The sequence below is a fragment of the Zootermopsis nevadensis genome, unplaced genomic scaffold, assembly GCF_977971745.1.
Source record: "Zootermopsis nevadensis isolate Lab colony 2312 unplaced genomic scaffold, Znev_1.0 Znev_ptg000076l, whole genome shotgun sequence".
Taxonomy (NCBI): domain Eukaryota; kingdom Metazoa; phylum Arthropoda; class Insecta; order Blattodea; family Termopsidae; genus Zootermopsis; species Zootermopsis nevadensis.
In genome coordinates, this window is record NW_028259207.1 from 492,098 (window position 1) to 514,644 (window position 22,547).

At 43.0% G+C, this 22,547-nt stretch overlaps 1 protein-coding gene across 6 annotated transcripts in view; it reads right to left on the minus strand.

Moving 5' to 3' along the window:
• LOC110832519 (non-structural maintenance of chromosomes element 3 homolog) overlaps window positions 1-22,547 on the minus strand; it is an 86,305-nt gene that overhangs the window by 30,236 nt on the left and 33,522 nt on the right. For 3 of the 6 annotated variants that reach the window (XR_015532907.1, XR_015532906.1, XM_087341473.1), the window contains exon 1: window positions 8,644-8,783. The exons of 1 other annotated variant lie outside the window; for it this stretch is intronic. Coding sequence is in view for 3 of the 5 variants with exons in the window: in XM_087341473.1 (XP_087197599.1) it covers window positions 8,644-8,700 (57 nt within the window). In the remaining 2 variants the exon portion in view is untranslated. Of the gene's footprint in view, window positions 1-8,643; window positions 8,784-16,169; window positions 16,203-22,547 lie in introns of those variants that run through there. 2 more of the 6 variants (XM_087341475.1, XM_087341472.1) reach the window with 2 other exon arrangements.

A 22,547-nucleotide genomic window follows, 5' to 3' on the forward strand; every position in this document is an offset into this window, starting at 1 on the left:
GCGGGCGGAGTGTGGCTCGCAGAGACAGAAATTAACTGCTAATTAACGTCACACTGCACCAGGCCCACGGCTCATCTGCTCAAAACAGAAATCCTTTCTTTCGTGGAAACGGGTTCACATGAGTTCACTGCTGGGCGCTGTCGTAAGCCAGCTGAATCCAGGCCCACATCCTAACGTGTACGCCGATGTCCCCAATAATTTTTATTATGTTGCACTTATCACAAATTCACTTCTAAAGCAATTTGAATTTAAGTTACGATATGCACATTGATTCTTTCGTCCAACCTTGTGAGGCCACCGCATCTGACTTCCGTTCTGGGCGCTGGAAGACAGTCGAATCTTCATGTCTTTCGATTTTGTCACCCGATAAAAAGTTGTCAGTGGAACCACGGTTCCGGAGAATTCGACGTAAATACGTCATACCTGCTTCACAATGGAGTAAAGTTTGATGGAGACATTGTTTATTTAACTTGAATTAGTTACGCTTAAGATGAGTCTGTGGTAGCTAAATGTAAAGTAAGGTAACTTTCCGAACCCGTGACTCTGTTGCTCGAATCATTCAAATCCAGAGTGTATCATATCGCGTTAGCAAACTCAGCTACTGTGGTTCCATGCTCAAAAGCAATTTAAATGGGAGATAACACTACTACACGTGTGCAAAGATTTTACACGCAGTGCGGGCTAATTTATTTACACATATCAAACTACTTTTGTCATTGTCTGTGCCGGTAAACTCCAGTAAAGCCGCCGAATATCGAATTTAATGAAAATACGTTCAGCCATTCTCGAGTATGTTTCTTGCGGGCAGATAGGACGACGTTAACAGGCTCATTTTTTGCAACAGTTATTTGTGAACATGCCTAAAAATATGATCTTAAAATGAGACGTACTGTTCTCTACATTTAACTGGTAACCGGAAAATTCCAAAAACTTAAACGATTATTCGCAGACCAAGGACCCAGTCAACCTTTACAACATAAATGATAAGGGCTGAATAAAACATGAGGCTAGAAACTGACGCTAGTAAAACTCGCACTTCAAAGTGTTCGAAAAGTATCAGAAAATCAAGCAGCGCCTTGGGAACAACCAGAAACACATCTTCGCTGATGCTGGCGTCAGAACTGTTTGGCACATCTCCGCAAACTCTCTCCACCCCGCCACGGTCGCCCAAGTACGGAGTTGTTAAGGGTAGGAAGAGTTATTTACCCAAATTGTTAAGACAACGAATGAAAACAGAAATAATTAACATTGCGCTCAGACTGGTGTTTACTCGAGTAATTTGAGTAAGAACACGCAGGAGGCAGACACGATGAAATTCAAATGGATTCTCCGCGCGAGATGCGGGCGGTACATGACCTAAGGAGAAAAACCAGAATATTCTACAGTCTCAATCACCACGAAAACAAGTACGGGGCAAAGATGGGGTTCATAATCTCAACACCTGTTTGATAAATTTCATCGTACTTTTCTAGATTAACTAGTGTTAACTAGGTCTTATTATTTGTTTGTAGTGTTGTGTCTGACGACAGGTCCATATGAACAGGATCCTTCCATCCTTTTCTCTTCTCGGACTGGGACCTGTTCATATACGTTCTTGGCAGATGATCCAGAAGTGGTTTGCCATTGCCTTCTTCTGTGTGTGAATGGGATGCCACTGAGGAAAACTCCGTGTTGCCTAGACCACGGCCTTGCCCAACACAAGTTATAAATTCGGGCACCGCCGGGAATTGAACCCGGGAACCCAGGCTTACAAGGCTAGTGTTCTGACCGCTAGACCACCGTGGTGGTTAACTAGGTCTACAGCTTCCAAATGCGGGATGTTGTTTAAGACCACCGTTTCTTTTTATTTCTGCGAAGACGAAGTGATTCTATCGCGTGTCTGCTTAACAGCGTAAACAAATCTTCTTCACCTTACAGGTAGACCCAACTGGCTTGTGTTTATTTGATGAAACAGAACATAATATTTGTAAGTTAACGCGCATTTCTAATCCCAGACACTAGGAAATGCTGCATGATAAAAAAAATACGACAGAAAAATGAAATACGTTCGAGCGAACAGGGAAACGATCAGACTCATGGGCTTAATATACGCCGATCTACAAACTTAATTAATAATATCGAAATATTCCGCGGTAAATACAACAAGTCATAATTCGACAAATATTCAAACTCCAAAGAGCAGCACTTCTTTACGAAAATACATAATTCAGTGGGCATACATTCGGCAACAAGTGTTAAGAAGGAGAATGAGGCTCGTAAACTATGCAAATAAACTAACTGAAATAATTTAATTTTAAAACGTTTGCCATATTTCTCCGTAGCATGGCCCAGCGGATAAAATATTAAGCTCCCCCACACACATGCACTAGCCCTGCTGAAACATCAGCAAAATCTAAGAATACCCCACGCGGTGAATAAACACGCATCGAATAATCAAATGGGGATGTGGTGGCGAAGAACGGTCCAATGGTTCCAATACAACTTCACCCCTAAGTTATTACCACTGAACCAGTGGTTGCGGGGTTAATGTTACAATTTGGCCGTCGTGAACTGTAGTGGGGGGTTGTTCCCTTCAATCAGCACATCTCAACCAATCATTTTCCTTGTAAAATGAAAGTCCGGAGGGTGTCTTCAACCTATCAGCAAGACTCTTGAACTTTCGACTTGTAAGAACCACCCCAAGGATCCGGGGTTGCACCTCCTCTTCCCCCACGCCATCGTTTCTATTCCGTAGTTCATCGGTGGCGGTCTTCGCCATTTTACCAACAGTTCGCGGCAACCCGCCAAACAACACATTCAGGGCAATTTGGAATAAATTAATCGAATTACATGAAACACGGAAATGCACGAAGCGGCGAGCGAAGCGCTACGACACACACAAGAGAGAAAAGCGAGGGGTAGAAAACAGCCATGATGCACAGGATATTGATGCATTCAAGTTCTCAAAGGGGTTTGTAATTATGGCTGCTAATGTGATTACCTCATTTCCAGGGGCCTCGTCCGTTAGTGCACTGTACGTCTGTGCGCGCTCTCACTCATTCTCAACACACACACCCCGCACCCCCGGGCGGTGGCGTTTTATGGACTCGTACAACATCCATCTTTACTAGCGCTGATGAAGCCCTTCAGGAGTCTGATGCCTCGGGCGGGCTTCGCTAAAAATTAGCAGCCACCTGTAATTATTCTCTATACTCGGCAGGGTTACTCCCAGTAATGTACCCAGTGCCATCACCACATTTTAACAGCGTTCGCTGCCCAGAAGCACATATTGTCAAAGCAGAAAAGAACGCGAGAAATCAGAGGCGGAATGTGATCAACGCACCAGCCTAACTGGTGTAACGTTATGAATCGTTAATTACACATCCGTTTGACTACGGCATTAACATTAAACGAAACTTCCTATTTCTGCTCGCGAAATAACGTCACAAATGCAAACAGAACCGTTTGGATAGATTAGGAGACCCACGCGAAGACGACGCCCTGATGACGGAGGCAGTATTACCTCCGACACGTTGGTTAACATCGACCAGACTACACAGCGCAACAACCCAGAAGACAGAAATCTTCATACTCTGATGACGGAGGCAGTATGACCTCTGAAACGTTGGTAAACATCGACCAGACTACACAGCGCTACAACCCAGAAGACAGAAATCTTCATACTCTGATGACGGAGGCAGTATGACCTCTGAAACGTTGGTAAACATCGACCAGACTACACAGCGCTACAACTCAGAAGACAGAAATCTTCATACTCTGATGACGGAGGCAGTATGACCTCCGAAACGTTGGTTAACAACTACCAGAATACACAGCGCAATAACCCAGAAGACAGAAATCTTCATGTGTATGGTTGTCTTCTGGTTTGTGATTTCGTGTGTTGATGTAGAAAGCCAACGTCATCAACAATATGCACTTCTGTTATCATAACACGCAGGCTACTAACCTGAATAAAGAAAAGCTCATTCAGCATACGCCCAGGTCACACAAGTGGTCTATTCCCTTCGTGTTCACCGAAGGAGACTGTAAAATGTATCCTGTGCGGAACTCCGTGACTCATTCACCCATAAAATATCACGTGAAAATTGGAATCGCGAAAGTCCTCAATGTGAAAAGTATGAACTACGTAACAATACAAATAGTGCCCCAATCCCGCACTGATACTCATCTTTATACACATACCTAATAATAATTAATCCTTAGCGCATTATTATATCCTGAATTAACTAACACATTATCTAATATGTTCCATGCATCATGCATAAATCAAAGCTAGCGTTTGCTGTGGAAACTTCCACACGTAAAGTAAGTGGTGCTCCATCATAACATCTTTGGACGCACCAATCAAAGCCACACAAACACAGCACGGCGATGAACAAGATTAAAGCAACGAAGGCACTCGCTGACTACCCATTTCACACACAATACAGAGAGGTCGGTAGGACCTATCCTCTGTGAGTTACCTTACAACCGATCGCTGAATCTAATCAGAAACACTTCCATGTTACATACACGTCTACATATCAAAAGCCGGGGGGGGGGGGGGGGGGGCAAGACACGATAACGCCCGTGATTTTAACACCGCCTAAACCTGTTTTATCACGGACTCCAAACGCAAACTCGAACCTAAATCTTCACAAAACAATACCGGCGTTTGCATGTATCCACGTGACTGAAACGTTCATGATTATACAATTTAATGCCAAAGTGGGCACTACCAGAACACGCCAGAAACATTCCTCCTTCGGAAAGTAACATATGCCACTTTGACACACACCAACTAAAGGCCTGTACGCACTAGGGCACAAAGTCGCTTGATGTGCCGCAACAAAAATCATGTGCCCGGTTATCGGTCGAGAGGCGGCAACACGAAGGAACATCAAAGGACGTTCGAGTGTTGCAATAGCTTGCGTGCAGTGTGGACGTGTCGCGGGATCAGCAATGAATGTAGTGGTCGAACGATCCTGTTTTAAAATTGATTGAATTATACCATGGAAATCAATGTCTATGGAACTGGCAACATGCCGATTATAAAAATCGGAATAAAAAAACAGAAGCATGGAACAGCATCGCGGAAGAAATGGGATCACCACGAAACATCATCGACGCGAAAATGCACAACATTCGCTCACAGTTTATGCGCGAAAGAAAATTCAAAATTCTATGAAGAGTGGCGCGGGAGCTGTTGAAGTATGTTCCAGCTTGGTTTGCCTACCTGCATTTATTTATTTTGAATAATGTGGACCCTGGCGATTCATCAGACACTTTAAGCCAACACAGCCAATGTTCGGGTGGAATAAATATAAATAAATAAATGTATACATCAGAGTTGTATAGGAATCCCCAGAAGCCAAAATCTAAAGATTATGGCTAATCTTGTCTCTGGTTTCACTGAATCTCGAAATTTTGTGTTAGTCTTCGCAATTGAACTCCCAACCATTTGCAACAGTACCTCGAAATCAGTTGTCGTTATTCTGGTGAAGTTGCAAAATGATCCGTCTGACATCTGTAGGTTTGAGAGTACACAACGTGTAACCCTTTCTTCTAAAAACTTTCTTACCCACACTCTTTTTTTGAGCTTCGATTTTTTTTCAACTAAATGCACAGGTCAACAGCACCTCCTCTTCCGACATCTTCACATACAATGTGGACGGATGTATCGGTGTCTCATGTCGCTGCGAAATGCCCCCCGATACAAGTCGCTCAACTTGTATCGCAACATGTGCCCTAGTGCTTACAGGCCTTAATGTTCTCTCTAGATACCACACGTTATCAATACAAGAATGTTTCATGGCAGTGCTGGGCTGAATTCTGGAACAAGTGCGGATGAGAGTCCATCCACAGTTACACAAGTGCAGACAAAACGGCTTTCGCAATGAATAATGCAGAAACAGATTTTTATGTTTTAATAAAAAGAGTATTTACAATTTTCATCTTCATAACAATCCATGAATGAAAACGACAGTGAACGTTCAATGCCACAGCACGCAGTTCAGGCTATAAAGAGGCTGAACCAATAGCACTGCTCGAATGAAACTCATTTCGACCGATTTCAAAAGTAGGCCTACTGTCTGTGGTTAGTACTGCGGGTGCACAATGACTCTAATTAGAATCAAAGGCAGTGTCTTAAAATAATGCCGCATTGCCTTCGGTTAATTAATACTAATTGAAACGAAGGCCACTTGGAGAGGCAAATTCATTAAAGGAAACGAACTATTGCTCCTAACACTTAACAACCAACGGATGCTTCTCATGCATTCGAAGCATGAGGCGCGGTACACGGCGTCTCACTGACGACGACGTTTAACATAGCCTGAATTGTTTATCCGGTAGTACTTTCGACCACTTGCATCTACAAATTCGTCCACGAACAATACATCAAATCTGGTTTGGTTTCATATAGGATTTGAGACTTTCGCGGCGAGTACAATCAATAAAATCTTCTCGGGCAATCAGCCGCGTCAAGTGGTCACCGTAGTAAACCGACGTTTCGGGAACCAACTCTGTCCCCATCATCAGGGTTCTGATGTGTCTGGCTACCTCGGAGGTCGCGACTCGCAGCGTGTTACATGTCCCACCCACATCTTAACCTCGGCACTAAAGAAAGGAGAAATACTCCGGACAGAGCAGAACGCAAGTGCATCAGACTACAAGAAACAGAACGCCAAGTACACCTTACACAAAGGTAGGGCTGGTTTCCAAGCCGTGACACGCTATCACGTGTGCAGTGTGCAGGCGCGGGTTTATTTTTCTGTAACTCTGATTATAAATACAGTTCCAGGAGCTGTTCAGACGGAGCTTAATTTTGCATGAGGTGACATTGAGCCTCCTCGCGCCGTATAATGAATGAACCATCACCCCCATTTTACGACGCAACTAACGGAGGTCGATTACAGGCAACCGCCTCGTCCTACAGCGACTGGGAACTGCCCGTGTTTAAACACGACTGAAAAATAACGAGTCACAAAAGAAAAGCATTATTCTCCGCAATGCAAACACGGAGCGATCTCAAAGCAACTTCACACATTTCAAGTCTTGAAACATTTTTAACTACCTTTCGACAACTCCACTGTTCAGATGATATCGTAAGAACATGACTGAGGCTCATCTGGTCAAGACATTTCCAGCTTTTTATGGAATTCGAAAGTTCATCCCCCGGTGAACCCTGACCTAAGCCAGATTAAGTTCACCTCACTCTATGGCAGGGGTGCTCAAACCGTCGCTTGGGCGCGCCCTGGTATGTATGTGCATATATATTATGTGTCACCCTGTTGACAGAAAATATTGTTACCTAATACGAGAAAACAACATCGGCAGTATTTCACAGTGACTATTACTGTGAGCAATTGTTCTACATACTCACTAACAATGTCAAATCAAAAATAGGACACAAGTCACTAATGGGAAATACGATTAAAAACTGCAACAACAGAAATTAAACCCCACAATGAAAGATTACTCAGGCAAATCCAGTGCCAAATATATCAGCACAGACCGGTTTTGGTAAAGAAAACTACTGATTAATATGAGCCTGTCTGGAACAGTAGTAGCATCTTGAAAAAAAAAAGACAACAAATTTCCAATATGTAAGATGTGAGGTTCTCACAGCGGTGAGTGTGAAGATTTCTGTCTTCTGGGTTGCTGCGCTGTGTAGTCTGGTTGATGTTAACCAACGTTTCGGAGGTCATACTGCCTCCGTCATCAGGGCGATTCATCGACCATACTACACGGCGCAACAACCCAGAAGACAGAAATCTTCGAAGTTCCAATACATTTTCATTTTCCTCAATCGTAAACTTGTGGCTCTTATTTCGATTGCGTGAAGATGATTTTTAATAAAGAAGCTTAAATAATAATATATTTGATCCGCTCGAGCTTTAAATATTCAATGTTGCTATATGATTGGAAAAGATTGATCACCCCTGTTCTATGGTTTAAACAGGACGGACTAAGGGCCGGCGAAGTACGGAAAAAGTTACCCGGAAAAGAATAACTGAATGTATGTATGTGGTTTATTTTTTTATCAGCTTCAATTAAGAGTTTTAAGAGTCGCGATAACAAAGAGAACTTAATTACAGTAACCGACGATCGATGTTTGAATTTGGAACGAGCGCTAAGCTTGGTTAAACAGGCCGGTTGCCTCTACACTGACTGAGGGAAGTAACGTCCAGATCTCAGTTAACCGGCCCGCCTCTTCGACGAACGTCGCAAATTTGTTGTTGTTCTAATGGGGGCGGGACACGTGTATTACTGTTACTGCACTATCAGAGAAGCAACTTCATAACCCACGTCTTTCTATAGCTCTATCCATGCGCGGTAGGTATTATAACTTGAGAGAAAGTCAGCTCTCTAATCAATTATCTATCTTTAGTATCAGTAGAAATAAAAAATAATTACAGTCCAACCTATCTCATTACAAAATAAAGAATATGATATGAAATATTCACTTTAACATTAAAGGAACAAAATTGTCGAATAATGTTCAGCAAAACAAAATGGTATCAATTTGCCACTCAGCTTTTCCGGCAAAACTAAAATGCCCCTGTGGATACTCATATGCCGTCCGAAGCAACGTATGTCAAGCTAAAATCGAGTGTTTTAATCTGTAAGAACACAAAATAATATAAGCAGTAGGTTACTCACCAATAACATTTGACCAGTTATCATCTCTGCAACGGACACTATTCGCTCTTCACACATGCACACGACTAAACCGACCTTGAATCATGCACCAAAGCTTACACCTGCGACACCCGGCAAGCAACTGTCGGCGCAGTAACTCTTCGCTTGCAAATGCTACCATCATAACCGACAGAAACTTCTTATCTCTTGCCACAAACTACCCTTTCTACACGTGGCTGGATTAGGCCTAGAGTGCATATGACGATTCACCAGTAAATACATATACGTATAATGACAATTTATAGTACTGTATACAGTCATGATGGTGACGTGCTTGTACTACAAACTTCATTTCGCAGCGGTCTGAATAGACATACACAGATTAAAACCATTTCATTCACAATTGCTTTCCGTTTCATTTCACTACTGCTTTCAAATTTACATCGTGCTAAATTGAAGATGGTGGTCTTCTGCTTTGTTGGGTCTGTGTACATGGTACTTAGTTTTCAGCCAGATTTTATCCCAGGGCCGGCAAAGCGACACGTGTTAAGGTAAACTGCTCTGCGCACATGAATCACGAAGTCAGCTGACCGGAAGGAGGGGGGGGAAAATCGCTTCGCCATTTTGCTTGGGGCCATCTGTCTCCAGCGTTGCCATGTTGAGAAGGAACGTGTACTTTAATGACGTAAATTCGTCTATACGGAAGGGTCATTCGGCAAATCAGCGTAAGATCCAGCGCCGAGACACATTTAAACGTTAATTCCTCAGGAATGGTAAGAGTAAGGGTAATGTAACTTATATGAAAAATGATCAGTAAATAAAGACCTTTAAGAATCTGTAATGTATTTTGTTGTAATTATAATTATTTATACATTTATTGTAAATTTAATGAACAAATGCGTACAATTTTCGATGTATCTGTCGCGTTAAGCGCCCGCCTCTCGAAAACCGTAAGAGATGGATCTGGACATATTGCATACGAAATACGTATTACGTCATGAGCTTTCCAAATCTGTTTTCAGATTTTACATATCTCGAATGGTTTAGGTTCTACAAACATTTGTTTATACGAACAAAGGCGCATCGCACTTCAAGCTACTTCTGCGTCTGCGTAGTTGCGTCGTACTATGAAGAGATAAGATGGATGACATTGAAGATAAAAGAGTCCGTAATGCAGAATATACGAGACAGTACAGAAAACGTAAAGAATAGAAGTATTAAATAATGAACCTGAAGTTCCCACAAAAATACCAAAAACCGATGCTGAACATATGAGGGATAGTTAAATAAGCAAAGCCTTAATCAAACTATTTACTCAATTGTAAAGCGTGTATAATGGAAATATGTAGAATGAAGCCAATATATAAACTTCCTTTCCTTATAGACGTATTTACGTCAGATTCTCCGGAACCGTCGTTCCACTGTCAATGTTTTCCTTTTCTCTTATATTTTATGCCCATCCTTTAGGTAGTCTCTGAAGCCAGGCTAACCTGCAGACAAGCGGTTGGATGCGGTAGTTTTGTGCATGACTGTACATCGCGGTCGCTACTGCTTACACCTCGCAGTGTACAAGGACAGTTCATTCAGTGACCTAACTGCACATGCGTAATGGACAGAGATTTCTCTCTTAGCTACATCATCCATGCATTTGTCATTCTGCATTCCAGTTTTTAAGTTACAAGAGATTCTTTTACTGGAGTACGAAGCTCCCGGCAGCGGCAAGTTAACCACCCACATCCATCTGAGCTAGAAAGTGTGGAGCACACTCGTTCAGCGCGGGTTTTAAGCACACCGACAGCCTTGCAGTTACACGCACCATATTGCTATCTACCCCGCCTTCATCTAGGTAGAATATTTGTCTTCCTTCATTGCGAAGCGTCTTAGTATTCACTAAATACCTCCCTCGCCAGTTTATTATGTCCGGCCTTTCAATCAAGATCTTGCGCTTACCGAGACATTTCTTCCACTTAGACCATAAGTCAGTGTTCCCCATCCTCTTTGTGCCTATGGGAACATTTGACTGTTAATGAGATCGTGGCGGGCACCAACTAATTAACAAAGCCAAATTTTCTTTTCTCTGGACAAATAAGATATGGACGCCAAATAATACACAAAACAACACGACGTTAAATGATACAAGAAACTGTGCAATCAAAAATACGTACTGTCTAAAAGTACAATTATTATTACTCAAGTGGGAAGTTAGTGTGATGTTTGGCGCTGCATTTCATCGGCCATTTTTTCAAATTTGGGAGTGTAGGATGATGTTGCTGCTCGCAAACAATCATCAAGATGGGCGTCAGTAAGTCGAGATCTGTGCTTTGATTTAATAATGTTAATGGTTGAACGGCCTTCATTATTCAGTAAAACTTCTTTCCGTATCAACACGGGCGCCCGCGGGCACCGCGTTGGGGACCACTAGTGTATGTCATATCGCCCTCACATCTTCATAACCGTAATTATCAGAGTGAATGATATGCTGTTTGCCAGCCAACCACCAACCTCACATTCCTTTATTTGATCACCCTAATAATATGTTGTAAATACGTCTATATTTTCGGGTCAGTGCCATTCGGCAAAAAGTGGAACGAAAAAGTCTAACTGCATTGTTATGTTACCTTGGAAACGTCAATTGTTTACTCGGCATTATTGTTATCTTGCAAACGTCACCTGTTTAGTCAATATTATTGTTACCTAGGATACGTTACACGAAAAAGTGAAACTGCATTGTTATGTTACCTAGGAAACGTCATCTGTTTACTCGGCATTGTCGTTACCTATAAAACATTTCATTACATTACCTTACATTACATTCAGCTACCACAGATCCATCTTAAGCGTAACTAATTCAAGTTGATTAAGCAAAGTCTTAATCAAACTTTACTCAATTGTAAGGCATGTATAAAGGAAATATTTAGAATAAAGCCAATATATAAACTTCCTTTCCGTATAGACGTATTTACGTCAAATTCTCCGGAACCGTGGTTCCACTGACAACTTTTTTCCTCTTTAGTATTTGTCCAGCTTTGGCAGGGTCTGCTTTTCCCCTCTCTTTGGAGGTTTTGCTTGATCTATGGGATATTTAGGTAGGACTCCTTGGACGAGGGATCGGCCCGTCTACCTGTCCTCTTCCTGTACACAGGACAGCACAACATCCATGGCTTGAGTGGGATTCGAACCCACGGTCCCAGCGGCACATTGCCCAGGCCTCAGACCGCGCGGCCACAGTGACGGCTCCTAATAATATACGGCGAAGATCTCAAATTTTGGACCTTCTCATTATGCAGCTTCCCCAGCCCTCTCAGGGCTACATTTTCCCCTCAGCGCCCTCAATATGAGCTCTTTCCACCACGTCAGGGATCACGTTACACGGCGATACGAAGAACAGGCAAAAATAGATTTAATATAATCGACGGGAAGACCAAATATTCTGAAGTGCAAGCTAGCAGTAAGCAAGCATTCCTCGAAACGTCAAAGAATCACGAAATTTATACCAAAATCGCTGCAAAGAAACACGCGAAATTTTGTATACACACAGACCGCAAAATATACCTAAAATTAGATTAAAAAAACGCTTATCTCGGTTGCTGTTCGTGATATAAATAAAGGCTTGCATAATTTGAAATCTTACACTACACTATTCTGTTCTGTTCTTGAATGGGGCAGGCTGAGATGCCGAGGCTAAACAGAACACTTGCGGGTTCTAAGAAACAGACACGTATATAAAACCTCGTACTTCAGATCAGGTAGTCTGTAAATCCATATCGGATTCTGTGTCATATACTACGTGGGTCATGTGGCTTCCCCCTATTCTTCTAGAAGAACGAAACTAGGCAATAAACAAAGCTCGCTCTGCGATTTTTCAACGCAGCTCAAAAATGCATACGCATGCGCGACAGATAATTAATTACGACGTCCTAAAGTGTCTGAATAGGAAAGCTTTAAAATGTTTTTAAGGAATGATCATTTATATAAATATCACCATACTGACCAAAAGAAATAATCATGTAATTGGTATTGAATGAAATAAGATTCCTGTGAGCAAATCCAGATGGCTCTCCTAAACGCCGCCGTCTACAGGACATGACGTGGAGACTGCTACATGCGTATTACTTAATCGAAAGTGTAGTCTTCGTTTTGATTAGTCAGGTCAACGACACTTCTGGACACATACTCGCCGCTGTGAAAACCTCAAATCTTACATGTGCAGCTACTTCGGAAAGACAACGAATATCTCAAGTATCATTTGATCTAAGTCGCTTCTGGTGCACCTACTCTGATAGCATCTGCAATGAAACCATCCTTCCAGGGTTCAAGTGCCTTAGTTTACAACGAAATGGCACACAAAGCCTCTGCTTCCACTGACAGTGACAGGAGATCCAAAACATAAAAGACTTCTTGTCGGCTACATTGAAAACGTCCATCCAGAACAGCAAGTTGTAAAAAGAAGCCCATTTCTAGGCCCCCCTCGGTCAACAGTCAATGGCGAGAAACTCTGCCTCCTTAACCCTTTGAAGCCGAAGATCGTCTGAATATTATTTATGAATTCAGTCCGTACCGCGAAGAAAACACTACACCTCACCATTACGAAAATCAGCTGGTTAACCCTTTGAAGCCGAAAAAAAGAGAGAGAGAGAAGAGAGAAAGTGGGGGGAGTAGCGATAGGCACTACTGTTATAAATGGGGGAGGGGTATAAAGTTGGTTGTGGGGTACGAAGGTTCCCAGGCAGTGCCCGCTCGTCCTTCTGGTATGAATAAGTTTAGTGAGGACATGGGATTTAGGAGACAGGATGGGGTAAGAAATAGGGTAGGGGGGAGTTGATTCGGGTCTTTGCGTTAATTTTGAATTTTGATATTGGCCTTGGGGGTGGCGTTAGGAATAATTTACGTTAATTTTGGGGGGGGGGCTACTATAGAGCGGAATTTTGATATTACTCTGAGAGGGCTGCATGGGAGGCATGCAGAGCAACGTGGAGTTTGGGTACCAACTCAGCATTTGCTCTAGTACCGAGGAAAGCCAGTACTAGAGCAAATGCTAAGCTCGTCTTCATAATATTTACGAATCAAGACGGTACCGCGAAGAAAACACTTCACTTAACCATTAGAAGTCGAAACACGCGGTACCACATAAGATTTAACAAAAGAACATCCCGGTCAAAGCCTTAACCATTGTATCAAAAAGCGAAAGGTCCAAGGCCCTTATTGTCACGTGACGGCTGCTGACTTAGAAAAGTCTTTAAAGGAAAAATTAGCCTGCACAAGACTTCTCCCTTTTAGGGAAAATTGACCTCTGGTGCACCCCTCATCGCGGTACCAACAGCGGCTCATTCCGACGTTGCAATATCCACTAGTATCTCTTAAAATATACAAAAACAATAATTCTGCCTGTTGTTTTGTATGGATGTGTGCGAAACATGGTCTGCAAGCAGAACAACACAAGCACGGCTAGAATAACAATGGCATTCTGTAATTGTTTTCAAATTTTAAATCGAATACGGCGATCCGATGCGTCTCAAATCTGGAAGGAATTAAGATTTCGTCTCATAAATAACTTTTACGTCACGTCGTCGCTACACGGAAAGTCTGGAAGAAAGACGTTCAAGCCACTGAGTGTCACCTCTATCTTCCGATTCAATAAATTAACAAAGCCAATCAATTTGGATACAGTAAGGCGTATCAAATATCAAATCACGCCTCCTTCGTTTATATAAACCAGATTAATATGCCTAATTCAGGTCTGCCATTCATTTCAAGGTTCAGCCCGTTCGGGAGTCGAATTAGGAACCTTGACTGGCACAGTGATGAAGTCAAGAAGAATGAGATGGGCTGGTCATGTAGCCTGCATGGATGGGACAACACGTGTGCACCAAGTATTGGTCGGAAAGCCTGAAGGAAGGAAATCACTGGTTAGACCTAGATGTAGATGGGAGGATAATGTCAGGCGGGATCTATGGGAGATAGGAGTTGAAGGAGACTGGATTTTGTTGGCCCAGGAGAGGGTCCGGTGGAGGGCTTTGGTTAATTCGGTGATGAACCTTCAGGTTCGGTAAGCCATTAATTGCTCAAGACATTCCCTGTAGTAATGACATCTCAAGGCTGATTAGTGCCACCAATTCTTTAGGACCCAAACTGTGCCCTTAGTTCTCACGATACCCTCCCTGCTACACCCACCCCTGTCTGAGCATCTGAAGAACATTATTTCTTTTCGTTTAGCTCTGTTTGATGTTTTCTAAATTCCATGACCGTTGTGTTAACCCAACAAATCTCAGTGGTAATTATATGTACCACCTGACTTAAAAATCAGTAACTCTTCATTTCGCAGTTGTATGCTTCGTATGTCGCAGAATAAACAGCGATTATTTCCTTAAACGGCGTTAACTACAAGATCTTCGTAATGGTGAGGCGTTGTGTTTTCTTCGCGGTTCGGTCTGAATTCTTAATTATTGTTTACATGAGCTTCAAAGGGTTAGTGAGTGAATTAGCAGGAAGAGATCTCACAATCCGTGTCAGAAGCTACCGCCCGAAATAATTTCGACACAAACCACAGCGCCCGAAATTGACATCACGATCATTTTGAAGTACATTTTAAGAACGATCTTTACATAACTTGTCCCCTTTAATGAGTCCCGCTGAAAAAGTACATTAATTGTAACCTTAAAAATAAATGAATCTGCACAAAAACCAATTACGTTTTAACCCTTTATAGGCTAGTGGTAACTAACTATGTACACCACCTGCCATTATGGTAATATTTCCCCATGTTGCTGGCTGCCTTTCAATGGCTTTCATTTTGTTCTGTGAATAAAAATAAAAAAATTCTTCAAAAGGCGTGGAGAATTTTCTTTGAGGTAACAACTGCATTTACAAACACGGCATTAGTTTTTACAATTTTTGTTGTTTAAAGGTTAATGTTCGATTCGTTGCCAAATAACTATCCCACATCTTAGGCGTACGCTCTTTTATTAACTCATGTGAAACGCATTGGCTAAAGCTAATTTTACTTGGTAATTGTTGGATCTTACGCTGGATAATCAATTGCCTCAAATATACTTCACATAAAATGCAAGTCGTTTCTACAGATGGCTCTGTTCTCATCCCGGTACATTTTTTATAGTACATTCGTGGTGGAGAACGGGATCGAACCCTGGAACTTTATTTGGCCTACACGTTATCATAAATCTTTGACTGTTTTTCAGTCAGTGATTAATTTGTGTCGGTAAATCGGGGGACAAAGACCTCGCCAATAATTACGACATTCGTTCGCTGACGAATTTTTAATATTTTGAGTATTTTCGGAATCAGCTGTCTGTTACAATTTTATTGCCTAACAACTCCCCAATAAAATTTTGGTATAATTTCAAACGCACGATTTGCTTTTAAAGGCAGTAAAACGCATTGCTCTAAGGCGACTTTGCAGGATTTTTATGGCAGAGTATTTTGTCTACTAGTCCAGCAACAGATATTCCTCAGATGTAATAAAATATTTTTCACACTTACCAGCCACGGTGATGAAACCTCAGAACGCAAATCTATCAGATTTTACTCACCATGAACACCGCACAAGACTCCTTCATAGACACTGCGAGCTGAACAGCAATCGGAAGGAGGGAGGGAGGGAGGGAGGGAGGGAGGGAGGGGACCGACCGAAGTCCTGCGCAAGCGCAAGCATCGCCCCTCCAACTTAACCAAAGAATTTGGTTGGTTGAGGTTTGAACCCAGAGATGGAGGAGGGGCCGTTTTGGCTGATGGCCGCAACGGCTTGGGGGGGGGGGTTAGTGACATCGTAGGCACAAGGGGTGGAAAAACATACACATACTTTTATTAACCAGAAAACCTTAAATTAAGACAACACTGTTAAAATTACTTCCTGTAGTCTCCTTCAACTCCTATCGCCCATAGATCCCGCCTGAGATTATCCTCCGATCTACGTCTAGGTCTCCCCAGTGGCCTCTTTCCCTCAGGCTTCCCGGTGCACACCTCTTGTCCCATCCATGCGCGCTACATGCCCGGCCCATCTCATTCTTCTCGACTTAATCACCCTGACAATACTGGGGGAGGGGTATTGCCGTGGTCGTGCCAAACAGTCCATCCTGATCCGACGAGGCTTCGTTGCTTTTTTCGCCGTCACACTCGCTCCTTTCGCATTACGCGTGGGTTTCCCACGAGACGGAAGGACGAGGAGCGTGTGGACACTTTCTTGCAACTTAATACGCGTAACGATGACAATTTTTAATACACAATCAAATCTGGACGAAGTAAGGCGTTCCCATTATCATCTAATTTCACCTTCTTCGTTTTTTTTATATAAACCAGGTTAACACGCCAAAGCCTGGTTTACATTTTATTTCAATGTTTAGCCCCTTCGGGGATCGAACCACGAACATGGACTGGCACACCCTGGTCTAGCGCATCGCCTTAGACCTGTCAGGCTTGCACTCACGAGGCAGAGAACGGGAGAAGGAAGGGGGTCGACCGTTCTAATAGGCCACTGCAGTGAAGGAAATCCACGCATGTCCAAAGCCACTTTTCTAAATTTAATTTCGCACACTGACATTTTAAAAAGTACTTTACTCGCCTTCGTGCCTCTTGCGAGGTTATCTCTATAATTCAGTTTTCATGGCATCAAAAATACAACGCTAACTACATACACCACTTAGTTTAAAAATCGGCTCGCAGAATGCATTTATGTGTTTATTACAATTCTTAGAGCAAACAGTGATCATTTTCTTAAACAACATTCACGTATTGGTTTTTATCATGGGCAAGTGTCGCGTTTTCTTTGAGGTACGGTACGGACTGAATTCTGAAACATTATTTAGAAACTAGTTTAGAGTGCAGTTCGGCCATGCCAGGAACATTCGTGATAGAAAAATCTATCGGACAATAAGACAGCGCCTAAATAACTGCGAAATACGGTAACAAATTAAAAAAGCAAAGATGGAAGAACTTCATTCCGAGCAGATAAAATTGTTACCGTCCCTTTGTTTACTCCGTCCCAGCTAGATCGCAGCCCTTTTGATGATGTTTATGAGGTTAATCCGGGATTTTTTTTACATGGAGGGGTATAAGCTGCACGCAGGCGAGGAAGGTTTGGAGAATGAAGTTCGTAGTTTCGCAAAGCACAATTTATTTCTTTTGCGATTAACAGCCACTTTACCGAATCGAACTACTATACATGCTTCTTCGTCTCAATGCCACAAGAGAGTCTGTCCCCTCTGCATCCGTGTCGCCAGACTTCCATCTTGTTTTATTCAAACAAAGAAACATACCTTCTGCTTGGCCAGCAATGACACAACGCTGTGATTTGTTGGCTCAAGGTTACTCCACGTCGATCATTTAACCTCTGCACGTCCATAACTCTCGCCACTATATTGTCAACAACATTTCCAAACAATACGGCACCAATTATAGCTTCAAGAATCATGGCTGCCACCCTAGCGTCATAATTCTTGCCCTTACGGTCTTCGAATGTTTTCTTTTCCCCCACTCAAGTGTGAGATGCAGACCACCTTCCAACATTTTGACTACTGGCCTAGTAAGCAAGCATTTGCTGTACAAGTGAAACATGTAAAATTTCATCATTTATTTCAAAGCCATATTCATTTGAACCTCACCGGGACTCCAACGCAGAACGCGCGATCACATGTCATCACGTGATAGTTGTCGCCACACACTTCTGAGGTGACGACCAAGACATGCGGCAAAGTGTTTGTTTTCTTTGCTTTGTTGAGACATATGTGCACATATTCTGTGAAAAATGAGTACACAAATGCTTCTAAAAAGGTTACTCGAAGAAGAAGAAGAAGAAGAAGACGATGATGTGTTGCGAAAGAAACAAAGAAAACCTATGAGTTCAATATTCAAAACCAGACGTGAAGAAGGTTCTTTCTGTCGGTGGTCGGTTTTCTGTTACCAATTCTACCAATTGCTCATCTTGGTCACCAATAAATTCAATTTCTGCCATTATTTTACTCAACAACACACGTGCTGCCTGAGCCCGTCGCGAGACACTACTGGTCCGAGAGCGGTCTCCTGTGCCTTGTCTCTGTCGCCTGTCTTTGTCTCGCGCTCGTAATTGTACTTCATACGATTGTACAGAGAGCAGACAGAGACAAGCGACCAGTCTCGGTCTCGTAACTCTGTCGCCTGTGATATGCCTTGCGATTTCAGTTGCTTGTTCAACTGTGGGTGTTGATCTCGTCGGGATGGTCGTTGGTTCGGAGCGGAGCGAAGTCCGGCTCAAGGAGAGTTAGAGGTATCTTCCCAACTTCCAAAATACAAGTCCAATTGAGAAAGAATTTATTGAAAGATGTAGATGTAGAGCCTAGTAGCACTCTCAAGAATTCACTGCATCAAGCGATTCAAAGTTACAATGAAAAGATCCCCCTTATTTCCAACATGGGTATTTATAATGCTCGTCCTAGGCGTTGGTCAACAGGAGTGGGGCCACAACAGTCTGCGCGTGGTGCTGAATCATGAGAGTTGAATAAAGACGTACTGTTCCAGGCACGTGTGCAATTTTAGATCAAGTGGCCTCTGTTCCCTTTAATTAGTCATCGCCTATGAATCGAGCCACTATAAATCCAGACACCCATGTTGTCATAATAATATTTACACTTTCAACTAAACATGTCTCTTATTCTCTTATTACACCTGCCTCGGTCGCTTGTCTCAGTCGCGTGCAGCCAAATTGTACCTTTACACTTGTTGCTAATGAAACTCTAGCCTCTTGAAGAGCCAGGAGCATGGAAAATGCCATGGTTTAAAGAACTCGTGCGGAAACATTTTGCACGCTGGTAATGACTGTATTTTATAGTATTTTTTTAATTTATTTAGTGAGACGTAAGGTTGTCACGGCGGTGGCCTTCTGGCTAGCGGCGTAGTGTGTACTTGAAGTTGGGAACGCGAAGACGTCAATTTTGTGAAAATAAAGAAATGCATTGTTTTGTTAACAGCTGTCTGAATGTTCTTCCCCGCTCTCGTAATGAGATTCTGCACACAAACATTTCCGTCTTCCCAACATAAGATTTCACATTTCACTGAGCACTCTTTCGAGACAACGTATGTACTCATCCATCCAACCCAGGGCGAAGCGTTTCGAAACTTATTATCGCCAGAGCAGACGTGGGTAATGAACGCTTATAACCTGTGCGAGTGAATGTAGCGCCAAGCTGTTCTCTCAGATAGCATCCCGACCTATCAAGTTGCAAAACCTGGTCCTTGCTTTGGGCATCAGCTTTGTCTGTTCTAAGGATAGCTCTGGCAGGTTGCAAGCTAATCGCAGAACGCATTGTCATGAGAGTGAGTGAGAGAGAGACACGAGCTGGGAGCCCAGTCACACCTCCTTAACGATAAGGAAGCAACAAGTGGAAAGCCTTGTTCTCAATAGGATAGGTTGAAAATGCGTTTTAAAATCTTGAGTAAGAAACTAAACTACCCCCCCGAATGGGGGTTAAAACACTTGACTAACCCCCCCAAGGAGGGGTTAGTCAAGTGCTTAAAACGCAACAAACCCCCATTTCGGGGGGTTAACACGTGGGATTGTTGGTTAATTCGCTGCTCCGTTTTGACGCTTCAAACGCCAACGTCCTCACATCGCGCTGTCGAACTTGCTCAGTTGATGCAGCAGCCACCGGCAGCTACCAGAAGCGTGCACCGCTTTGCATCCCGAGGAAGGAAGCCCTCGAGGCATCTGATGGGAGTTTTCTTTAACGAGTGTAAATTCGTGGCCCTTGTTCGCTACCTGCTGCGACAACACGGAGCAGCGAATTAACCAACAATCCCACGTGTTCCCCTTGCTCAGTGTGATTAAGCTATGGCATATCACCAGATTTAAGATACGTGAACGGCTTTACAGCTACTAACAAACAGACTGACGACAGATGAGACGGACAAGCCAAGTCCACGAACACGAGCTAACGTTTCAGTATCCGGTCGGATGGGATTCAGCAGGCACATGTTCCGGTCGTTCATTTTGCTTTTGAACAACGGTTTCAGTACGAACTACGGCGAAGTGTCAAACGGGAACTTCGAAAATTTCTCAGTTCCACGCACACTGCACTGGCTACTAAAGAACGGCGGAGCCGAATGGTTGGCATCCCTGCTTCGTACTCGGATGGTCCCTGGTTCAATTATCGGGCCCGAAAACTGCTTAGCCTGAGTCACGTGTTTGATGGTTTTCATCACTCCCTCCTGGCAAATGCCACGAGTGTATCAAACTGGTCCAGAACCGCCATCTTCCATATCCCACCCAATTCACTTCTCCAAATTTATCCACATAATTTTAATATTATCCTCGGATATACGTCCAGGTGTTCCAAGCGGTCTCTCCCCCTTTTTATTTCCTAAATATTAGTGTGGATCAACTTTCCATCTTCCCAAGGCTTGCTACATGCCCCGCCCATATTACCGTCCTTTGCTTGAAGGAGTTGGTATGATTTCCACAACTAGAGGCCAAGTTCCCTCAGGCACCGCGCACTGCAGATGCTCAGCTGTCATTCGATTCGATGTTACTTTAATCCTAAGTCACGTGACTGCCCGAAATACACATCCGCTTCTAAATTTCATAACGACAACTGTCGGTATCCGGTTGTCATGACGCCCAAAGGCACGTCTATAAACGCTGACGAGTCACAAGAGACCATTTGAATTCTTCCTGAACTACACCACGCACCCACCTCACCTTCACGGTCCATTCGTACTCTTTTCAGTCTTCCAATGCTCTTTCAGATTTTGTGAACTAATTTTCCTTCACCAACACTTTCGTCTAGAAAGTTGCTTCTGCGCTCATCCGTCTGCCTCACTATCTCCATTGTCGTTCTTATCACCAACGTTTTACTGTCTCTTTGTTCGTGTAGGACGACGCCCTATCAACTTTTCCTTCTTACCGAGAATGGCAAGGCTTGTTTGCAGTCCGGAAGTCGCTACTAAGGTTTCACCATTACTGAGAAAACTTGTTTATCGCTCTGCTTGGGGATCATTTTGTAATGGAAGATGCAACCTACGGCCGTGGGCAGAGAGGAGAGAAAATGGCGGCGGCCGGAGCCTGACGCTGACTATACTCACTCCCATCTAGCGGCAAGGCTGAGAATGAACCTTTCTCCCCCTGAGCGCCTACATGGCGCGTAGCGGAAAAGCCCTAAGAATTTACTTATCCTCGGCTACTGTTGCTCGCGAGTGTTAAATCCCTGTGACGTATGCGGCCTGGAAAGTCACAAGAGGATGGGATGGCTTCGCTTTTACGAGTTGCTTGTCGGGGGCAGGAGACGCGGTCAAGGGAAGGATCTTTCTCTCCCAAGACCCCCCCCCAAAAAAAAAAAAAAACCCACACACAGAAACTGTGAAGTTGGGCAGCCTAGTGAGACTTGCTTTACGACTGACACACATTAAACAACTGGCTTAATGGAATCGGTTTAGAAATGAACAGGGGATTAACACAATACGTGAACTGGGCTCCACAGAAATGGGGAAAGGATCGATTTATTTATTTATTTATTTATTTATTTATTTAACAGCAACAACGAAGTTGTGCTATTCAGTGCACAGGCTAGTAAAATGTATTCAGAAAAAAGATAGTAATGTTTTTGACGACAAAGTTTCTCCACCTTCAATCAGAAGCAACTTCTAGCAAATATGTAAGGTCACTCAGGGACTGACACTGAATAATCACAGTTTACGGCACAGAGACTCATTGCTCAGTTCAGATGACTTACGTATTTATTTAACAAAGTTGAACTGGAACACTTGTTTATATTTAGTGAATAGTATTAATTATGGACCTCCTAATTATGTAATTTTCTCCACGTATCTGCCACTTTATCAATCCTGGATAAAATTATTTCACTAAGCATTCTGTTCTCTACCAAATTTTATGGTGTGGGAACATTTTACTTCTGTCTCTTCATTATTGCAGGTAGTTTGGTGTA